Below are 10,645 nucleotides of genomic sequence, written 5' to 3'. Positions count from 1 at the left end.
TTTCACCTTGGCCTCTGGTTTTCTCCCACATCAGTCAGTCGTATGGATTAGCCATGTAAATTGCACCAGTGTGTAGAATGGGAGGGGTGGTGTGGGGTATATTATTGAGGACATAGAGAACAACGAGTACTTAGAATAGAATTAATGTAAAAATGGGCGCTTGATGGTTGCCACAGAGTCAGTGGGCCAAATGGCCTGCTTCCATCTCTCTATGGTTATTAGTCATAGACACGATGGGTTGAGGATGGTGGGTGATTGGAACTTATTGGTGTAGTAGCTGTGGAATACTTCTGCACATTTAAAAGGTATTTGTGTTAATGAAGAACTATAACCCATAAAGCTATGGATGGAGAACTCAAAAGTGGGAGCACCACCAAAGGTCCATCCTTAGCTTGTTAGAACACGACAAATAGCCACCTCCGGTGCCACAAATGTTTTTTTTTTATTTCTATGATGAAGATCCCATTATACTCCCCCATCACTCCTGGCAAATAAGTATCAGGTTCTTAGTCTTAATGGGTCATGAATCTTTTCATTCTCTACGCTGTGGGCTTGGAGGCAGTATTACACACAGGCTGAGATCATTATTTGGCCTACAGAAAAGCTGATAGTTATGGAGCACAGTAGGAGAGTGAATCTGAAGTCACGATCAGATCAGCCATGATAATGAGTAGTGATGCAACTTCGAGGAACCAAATGACCTGTTCCTACTCCCATTCCTTTTGCTCTCATGTTCTAACTCTGTGTATTCAGATTGCTTTTGCATGTCTGTGAATGGTGATGCTGAAATAAACCATGATGAGATGGCTGACTTGTCATGAATATGCTCTTTAATAAGCAGGATTTACAGCCAGCTAGTCAACCCAATTAATTCAGCAGGCTGTACCAATAACTTAGTTTTGTTTTCCAATCATTGGAACCTGGAGCTACCAAAGCAATTTGATTACAGCACATATAGAAAACAGGTCATGGTTACAATTGTCCCTGTTGTATCAGCTGACATATTAATTACTAATTCTGAAGTAAATGGAAGATTGAATAGCTTCATTCAGACACATTCAACATTACAATAACCATGCAGTACAAACTTTACAAAACACACATCCCATCTACCCATTCATTATCTTATCCAGAAGTGGTGAAGGGCATCTGAATGTTTTTGATTTGAATTCATTATCAATACATGAAGCATCATTACTGGAAGTAACATCCCAAGGCTGTGACTTCAACTCTGAATTTGTCACCAGCAGGAATGACTGTGAAAAATATTCCTTTGTATTACTAGGCAGTGGTAGTGTTCTGATATACACATTTAAGAAAAAAAAACAATCTTAACACCTTTATAAAATGCTTCCAACTGCTATAACTCCTCAATATTATAACTAAGGATGGTCTTATAATGTTTTGTTATGTCAGAATAATTAACACATTTATATATTTATATAAGCAAGGTTTGTGAGGTACTTCATGACCCCTGGGTAACAATCTCCAAGCTGCAGTATATTACAGTAATGATGGCTGTATTTAATCAATTCTGCAATTCTTCTAATACAATATCATGATATAGGATATCTATGTATTATTTCCAGCATCCGAACATATCTTTGGTACAGGGCTAGAACTGATCCCTACCTCAGATAACTCCAGTACTGCAGGAAAACATTTTGCCTGCTATGGTAAACTTTCTCCATAAATCTAATAGTGTTCCTGACCATTTAATCAGAGACTCCTGACGTAATTTTTAAATTTATTCCTCTTGCTTTCTCCAAGATGAAAGTACTGCTTCCCCATTAGTAACTCACCCGGGGTCATGTTCTATGCAAATGCCTACAATAATGAGTATTGGCAGGCAGTTCAAATGTGGCTTGGGCGGTGGGGGGGGGGGGGCATCACTCTGTTCTCACACGGGTTCATTCCAACTGATTTGTCCATTTTTACCCTGAGGACTTAGCTGAGATCAAAGCAGGACAGGGAGTTAGATCCCAGATCCTTTCTGAACCTTGTGAATTAATCACATACGATATTGGTAAGCTATCAGGATAAATGCCTCTCGTTTACTGAAATCAACTACTCACGTCTAACATAACTAGTGCAATTGCTAATTATGGGAAGAACCTCAAGTCTTGATCATTACACCCTAATAAATGACATTCAGCAATCATTGAATGCTTCTGTCTTTTTTCATAGTGATTTTTGCTGGGATTTGGAACTGAATTTTCTTACTGAAAGCAAAATCAGCTTGCCTCCCCCCACACCAAAGATTGTCAAAACAAAAATGGCACAAATGATGACTGGATTGAAGTTCAGTCTAGTAACTAGTAACTTATAACTTTTCTACACTGAGAAAAGAACTAGTATTAAATCCATTTCAATAAAGAGACAAAGGTCAGGTATAAGTGAAAATGATATTCAATTGAGGAACAGTTCACCCTCAAAATTCTCTCTTGTCTATTCTCTTGCTTGTCGATTGCTTCGGTTTATGTTTCAATCCTCTAGCATTCACATTATTAAAAAAATACCCTTTAGAATTTCTAACTGGTGATTAAATGCAAATAGCTGAGCAATTCTGGCATATATTTTAGAATAACTGGGCTTGAGTTAGAGAGTCTAGGGACAGGTTTCTGATTTCTCACTTCAGGCTGGAAGACTCTCACCAGATGCTTGTTAGTAAAAGCCCAATGATTAAGAAGCCATACCTGTCCACCTACAAACACCCGGCCTCCACCACTTGTTTCATGCAGCTGTTAGCTGCCATGATACCGGGCACACAGCACTATGACACATCATTTTGCCTTTGAGTCTCTGGCACTGACAGTTTTCCATGGACAGGCAGTCTCATTCCTGTTTCTTCCACCTCACCCGTTTTGTTTTCTAACATTAATCCAGTTCAATGTGAAAGCCAAAACTGAATTTGCATCCAATGCACTTTCATATAGCGCTTCGGTGAAAAAAAAATCCTTTGCATCACCTTGGATCTCTTGCCAAGTATTTTTATCTCTACCTTCTAACATTTTACTACCAGCACACCCACCCCACAACATCACCTTATTTAATCAAGATTTTGTACACCTCCAACCAACTTTTCCCTTGGCCTTTAGTGCTCCACAATGAAAACTCCCAGATGATCTATTTTATCCCCATCATGGAAATCCTTAATCACCAGAAACATTCAGATATGAAGGGAATTCCCTTCAAGCAGCACCTGCTATATAAAAAAACACTTAGCGATGGATACCACTTGAGATTCTGATCAAACCTTCCACCACGAGGGCCGTCAGCAAGGAGAACCCTGCCCTGAGTCTGGGGATTGGACTGCAGCAGCCAAACCGCTGGAGCACCTGAGATTCAGAAACTAGGACCAAATGTGAGAATTAATTCTGAGCCTGATTCAACAACTGAGCTGCTGTTTTCATAATTCATCGTGAAGTAAGATATGGACATATAAATTGTGCTGGGTTTAATTCTTAAAACTGTTTATTGTCATTTACTGTAACTCGATATAACCAAACAAGCTCATCTTTCACACTGGAAGACAGAAATGAAGTATGAACTAAGCCAATAAATGTTATTCACCTGTTATTTATATTTACTGATATTCTGACCAAGGGCAAATAATGGCCACAAGGTCAGTATCCTAATGAACTGCCTCCCCTGGAGACTGAACTACTAGCTATAGTGCAGCAACCTTATATTTTCAATCTGATTCACAGAAGCCATATTTCAAATGCACTTCAATAAAGTGGACATGTTTTACCCTGCACGTCTCCATTCTGTCACAAACCTGAAATTGAAGAGGGAATCCTGTCCCTTGTTCCCTTTTTGGCTGCTTTACCTGATGTGCAAGATATAAATGGTGCTGTGTAAGCTGTAGCGATCCAGGACAAAAGCAGTAAAGGTCAGAGGATCTAAGAGCAGAATTTTTTCTTTAAACTTCAGAGTGCCATTTAAGATTCTGTTATTTTGATGAACTTCTCAGGGCTAAGGAAATTAGCACTTCAGAAATAAATATTTTCCACTTAGAGCAGTTATTGTCAGCAACAAATACTCATAAGGCCAACTGTAGGCATAAATCAGGTAGAGGTTAAGGCTAATTACACCTTGTCCTATAATCCTCCCAGGGAAGATAAAGCAGGGGCTGGATACTCTTCTATGTCCCAATTTAGACAGTTTTAAGTCCATCCTTAGGAGAATATCCAACTCTACATGTGCTTTGTTTCTCTTATGGATATAATGGGCCGTCTGGAGTAAGATTATAAATCTAGTGTAAATCAGAGTTGTTTTGTACAGTGTGTTCATACCAGCTAAGAACTGGACTGAGGCCATTTAATCTTCATCTGTGAACGAGGCTTTGAGCCAGCACTCAGAGGGACTTGTCAACATATTGAACCCATGAACCAGAGATGAAAATTTACTGCATAATCAGAATCAGTTCATCCACATCCATGTTCACAATAAAGCATGAAACGATACAGAAAAACTGGCGCACCATAAAGACTGATCCATCAGTAAAAATTTCAGAAGCCAAGTAGGTGCAGGATCAGACACACCATTAGAACGGGTTTCTGTGGCTAAGAGTTAAGAGTGAATGGGGGGAGGGGGGAAGAAAATGGCAAGGTATTGGACAATTTAAGTGCTTGGCTCACTAACACAGAATTTTGTATTCATGGGTCTGATGAGAATACTGATTGACAATTCTACAGGATGGAGGGGAGATGTCTGCCACTGCAGTAACATTTGGGAACCATGCATAGTGCACCAACCCTCCATTGCAGGAGCGGCAGATGGGTGTGCAGAAGGGATGGGTGAAGGGGCTGCAGAGGAGGAACAAGGTCACCACTGGCCCATGCACATTAAGCAACCTTCAGTGATATACAGAGAAGAGACACAACTTTTAAATAATAATTTTCTTTCTTTTTTAAAAGCGTTGCTAAGCTAAGCCTATTGCACATTCCAACAGAAGATTTTTTTTGTCAAAAGATGATACTATACTCTTTATAATTCAGTAACAAAATCAGAATGTCTCCATACATGGCATCAATGGGGAGGCAAATACTTCAGTGTTTTCCACATTGCTCACCATTTGTTACACCTGCCTTGAAACCCACGTGCATGATCTTCACCAGAGGCCCAGCTAATCCACAATGAGTGCTAATAAAGTTGTGTGCTGCTTGCTTTGCTGAGACCTTGGTGAGACCCTTCGTAGTGCTTGCCTCAGGCTAGGCTTCACTCAAAGATTATCTTTCTTCCTTTCCAAAAAAAAAAGTGCAAGAAGAAGGAAAACAAACAAAAAAAAGCTCTCAAAAATTACAGATTTTCTAAGCTTTGCTGCATAGCTGAACTCTAAAGCATGTCTGAATTTGGGATAGGGGTATAGTTCAAAGGTGGAATAGCTGTCCATTTATATTTGTTTCTTTCTCTCCTTACAAAGTACAAAGTAATAGTTAAAGTTTCACAAGCAGTTCAGTCCGGTCTCCGTGCCAACTGTTGCCGTGGCAGTGCCACCACTACCTCCCCCAATCAGGTAAACTGTGGTGCTGGATTTTGAACGCCCCACTGCACTGTTGCTGCCTGTATTGTTGTTGACCTCGCCATCGATGGGCTCCGTCGAAATGACCCATGTCAAAGGTCGCCATCTCTTTAGTGAGTATGGAGTTTTAACTCGTTTCTTTATTTTGTCCCCTGAAGAGGCCTGCTTACTTTCCTTTGTTGTCTCACCTGGGAGAAGAAAAGAGAAATTTGCTGCATCACTTGGTTCGCACATTGCATCACAATACATGGTCCAAAATTTCAACATTGAAAAGCTTTCCAATTTTTGAGTTGTGAAACAAATTGTTTCATATTTTAATTCTTCATGGCATCACCAGTAGACTGAATTAAAAGTAAAATGCAGATACTGGAAAGCTGAAATAAAGACAAAAAATTCCAGAAAACAGTTGGAATCCAGAGTGAGCTAGCCAATTGGATGCAAACTTGCTTTGTAGTAGGAGGCAGAGGCTGTTAATGGAGGGTTATTTTTCAGACTGGAGGTCTGTGCACAGCAGCAAGGATCAGTGCTGGGTCCCCTGTTGTTTTTCATACATATTAATGATTTGCATGAGAATGTTAGTGGCAAATGACACCAAAATTGATTGTATAATGCACTATAAAGAAGGTTGTCAAGGTTACAATAGGATGGGAAAGTGGACAATGGAATGGCAGATGGAATTTAAATCAGATAAGTGCAAAGAGATGCATTTTGAGAAGTTAAACCAGGCCAGGACATGCACAGTGAATGACACAGTCCTCGGAACTGCTGTTGAACAGTGAGATCCTGCAGTACCGGTACATAGTTCCCTGAAAGTGGTAATACACATAGACAGAACTGTCAGTAAGGCTTTTGGCTTGCTTGCCTCCATGAGCCAAAATGTCACCTTACAGTTGTACAAAATGTTGGTTAGGTCACCCAGAGTATTGTGTGTAATTTTGGTTAATATACTATAGTGAGCATTACCCTAGATTAAGCTTGATTAAGATAGAGAGGGACAAGAAATTCACAAGTATATTCCCTGGGCTTACATTTTAAAGTCAAATTGGATAAACTGGGTCTGTTTACCCTGTAGCACATGAAACCGAGAGGTGACATGATAAAGGTATATAAAATTATGTCAAATACACAGTAGGTAGATTAGATAGCCATTGTCCGTTTCCGGTGATAGGGTTGACTAAAACAAGAGGGCATAGGTATAAGTGAAGGTGGTGAAGGTTTAAAGGGAATTCAAGTAGTAAATTTCTCACACAAGGAATAATTGGTATCTGGAATGAGCTTCTAGAGGAAGTGGTAGAGACAGGAACAATAACAACGTTTAAGAGACATGTTCAGTAGATTCCAGTTAATTGATCCATTGGTTAATTAAGACAGTCACTTTTTTGGGACAATTAAAGAACAAAAACTAGTTGAGAAAACAGCTGGGATTTTCTTCATTTATTTGGAACAGTATGCTGTTTAATTGAGATAGTTTCTAACTAGTGTTGGTCGTGTGTACTTTTGTGGCTGTAGACACTGCACCACGCTTAGAGCAAACAGGTTTTAAATAGTGTCAGTTGCGTGTGCTTGTGTTCAAAAAGCAGTGACTGTTGTTGGTGAGAAATAAGCAGTAAAAGAATTCAGTACTGTTTTGCTCACCATGGTATCAAGCATTCAGACTTGGAATGCCAGAAACAGCCAGAAGTAAAAATGAAATGATTTCACTACTTCAACAAGTTAGGACCTACAAAGAATTTAAAGGTATTGACAATCATCTTGAATGTTACAATGAAAATGAAGATTTGGAGAATGCAATCATCAAAAGCATTGTATGAAATCAGTCCATTACTTGCACTAGGTGTCTGTACTGTTCATTTACAATCAATCAAAAGAACACGACAGGGTACACCGGATGAATATCTCTGTTGGTAACTATTAGGAACTAATACATAGTTTTATAGCACTGTAGTACTTTTGGTAGTGTTCTACTTTGTTCTTTATTTCATTTAAATACATAAGCTGTTAAATGGTAGTTTCCATGAAACCTTAGCTAATTGGGACAGCCACTTAGTTGGGCCAATATGTACTGGTCTCACTGTGTCCCAATCAACTGGAATCCATTGTATTTGAATAAGCGAGGCACAATAGGATATGAGATTAATGCAGTCAAATGGAATTAGTATAGATATGCAAAGATTAAAGATTAGCTTTATTTGTCACATGTACACCTAAATTTCATTATTAGTGTCAACGACTAGGAATGTGCTGGGGGCAGCCAGCATGTGTCACCATGTTTCCAGCATCAATAAAGCATATGCACAACTTTTACTAACCTAACCTGTATATCTTTGGAAGGTGGGAGGAAAGCAAAGCACCCAGTCACAGAAAGAACGTACAAACTCCTTAGAGCTAGTGGTGGGAATTGAACCCCTATCACAGGAGCTCTAAAGAGCTATCGGCGTGGTGGACCGAGGTGCCTATTTTACACTACACAAATCTATGGCTCTATAACATTCAGCAGCTCAGGCAGCATCTGTGGAAGGAGAAACAAGTCTAATGTTTCGTTCAAAGATTAAATGCTTCATTTCCACCGATGCTGGCTTGCCTGCTGAGTGTTTCTAGCATCTTCTGCTTATAATATTGGAAATCATTTTGGGATTTAGAGCCAAACTATAACTCCTATCTGAGAATGAGGGTCTTTCCTTCAAAAGCCTATACATGCCCACTCCCTCTGGAAACAGGCACATAAAGTAAATGAAGTAATTTTTCAGTCTCTGGCTCCAAGTGAGTTCTTCAGCTACAATGTTGTTATATGAGGTAAATAGAGTTTGATTAACTCTATTTACCTCATATATCTGGAGTTAACACTAGCGAAACATTAGCCTTGTTTCTCCTTCCACAGATGCCGCCTGAGCTGCTAAATGTTATAGAGTCATAGATTTGTGCAGTGTAAAATATATGAAGTAAATAGAAATAATAAGTATTTACTGAAAACGTCATCTACGTCTTCCAGTTCCATGCATAAGATTGCCACTTTAGCTCCTAATGGGCACTGCTCTTCCACTAATATAATCATAAAATGCTCTGGGATTTTCTTTAATCTTTCCCACTAACCTTATCCCATGACCCCACTTGGAGTTTATAAAACAACTTTTTGAATACTCCCTTACACTTCCTATGCCCCTGTAAGGCATTACTATTTTCATTCTTTACACCTGGCATATGCTACTTGTTTTTTTTTATTCATCCTTTGATATCCCATGACATCCAAGGTTCGTTGGACTTGTTTGTTTTACCTTTATGCTACAAATTTCTCTCTAGACCTATTGTTCTTAACTATTTCTAAGAGTATTTCCGTACCTTCCATGCAGATGGACACGAACATTTGTATAATTTTTCCGCCTTTTCTATAATTTCCAACACATTGGTCCTGAACTACATTTAATTCAGATTTACTCCAGCTGCTCACATGTTCTTACCTGCAAGTAACAGTTACCATTCCACTTTATCCAGGTCCTGGCTAATGATATTGTAATTTGCCTTCCCCTAAGTTAGGACTTAATTAGAAAAAACCTTCCTTGTCCTTTTCTATAATAACAGAGTTACCCCAAAATGCTCTCCCATTTACCATTCCATCACTTCCCTAAGATTCAGTACAGTACTGCCACTTTTCTATTTGGATTATCTATATACTGATTCAAAGAGTTCTGGATGCACTGTAAAAAAATCTCCTCCCCCCCAATAGAAAGGTGATCTCAGTTAATACTGTGGAAGCTGAAAACCCCCACTATTATCATCCTATTATTTTTACACTTTTCTGTGATTTGCCAACATGGTTGCCTCTCAATTTCTCCAACTGGAGGCATATGACATATGGTAACACCGGCAAAGTGATCACTCCCTCCCTTATTAGTCATGGACTCTTTGATTAATATTGCAATGCACTTCCATTCACTTCTTCATTATCTAGGGTGCAGAATATAAAAGCAAGGAGGAAATGTTCAATTTTATCAAGCATGCCTAGACAGAGAAGATGTGGAAAGGACGTTTCCCATGGTGGGGGAGTCTAGGACAAGAGGGCACAGCCTCAGGATAGAGGGGTGTCCATTTAACACAGAGATGTGGAGAGATTTCTTTAGGCAGAGGGTGGTGAGTTTGTGGAATTTATTACCACAGGCAGCTGTGGAGGCCAGGTCGTTGGTGTATTTAAGGCAGAGCTTTATAGGTTCTTGATTGGACACGGCTTCAAAGTCTATGGGGAGAAGGGTGGGGAGTGGGGCTGAGGAGGGGATAAAAGGATCAGCCACGATTGAATGGCGGAGCAGATGCGATGGGCCAAATGGTCTAATTCTGCTCCTATGTGTTATGGTCGTATTACTTAGGGCACAGCTAGGACACTGTACAGTTCCCATCACCACACAATATAAAGGAAGTCAATATACTGGAGAGGATATGGAGAGATTCATTCGGATTTTATTGGAACAGAAAATTTGAGTTATGAGGAAAAATGGGATAAGCTGTGTTTTCCTTGGAACGGGCGGGATGAAAGGTACTTGACAGAAGTAAACAAAATCATGAGACAGTAGAAAATCTTTCTATAAAGCAAAATTGTTCAAAACAAGAAGACATAGGATTAGGCTAAGAGGTAAGAAAGAGCTTTAGAGGGGTTCTGAAGAGAATGTTTTACATTCAATGGATGCTTGGAATCTCAAGCACATTACCTGAGTAAGGTGGAGGTACTTATACAACATTTGAGAAGCATTTGTCCAAGACCATTCAAAGCTGAAATATCTCAAAGTAATACTTAATTATATTTTGAAATGGACCAACTTTCTGCATGAAGGGCAATAGCAAACCCTTTGCTCTTCATGCTGGAAGCACAACAACTTTCCCTGTCCATCTACTGAATGGCAGCTTCGTGCTCAGAGCAGTGCCTTCAAGCTCATCTATAGTGTGAGTAACATGCGCAATTGAACTAAGTGTCTCTTGTCTATGATTTAGAAATAATGAGATTGAAAATATATTTTAATTTACAGAAGAATTTTTAAAATGCTCATCTCCTCCCCTTCATTCTACCAAGGCAAGCACTATGTTGGGGTCCATTCCCATCAACAAGAATTCTCCAGACCTCTACTCAAAAGC

At 39.4% G+C, this 10,645-nt stretch overlaps 1 protein-coding gene across 1 annotated transcript in view; it reads right to left on the bottom strand.

The window, feature by feature from the left end:
* Positions 1-789: 789 nt before the first annotated feature.
* Positions 790-10,645, bottom strand: part of bmpr2b (bone morphogenetic protein receptor, type II b (serine/threonine kinase)) — a 298,656-nt gene continuing 288,800 nt past the window's right edge. Inside the window, exon 13 of the mRNA XM_063051556.1 lies at positions 790-5,715. Within this exon, the coding sequence (XP_062907626.1) occupies positions 5,450-5,715 (266 nt within the window). The 3' untranslated portion in view covers positions 790-5,449. The remainder of the gene's footprint in view (positions 5,716-10,645) is intronic.

The sequence above is a fragment of the Mobula hypostoma genome, chromosome 6 (genome assembly GCF_963921235.1).
Source record: "Mobula hypostoma chromosome 6, sMobHyp1.1, whole genome shotgun sequence".
Taxonomy (NCBI): Eukaryota; Metazoa; Chordata; class Chondrichthyes; order Myliobatiformes; family Myliobatidae; genus Mobula; species Mobula hypostoma.
This window is presented reverse-complemented; position numbering and strand designations above follow the sequence as displayed.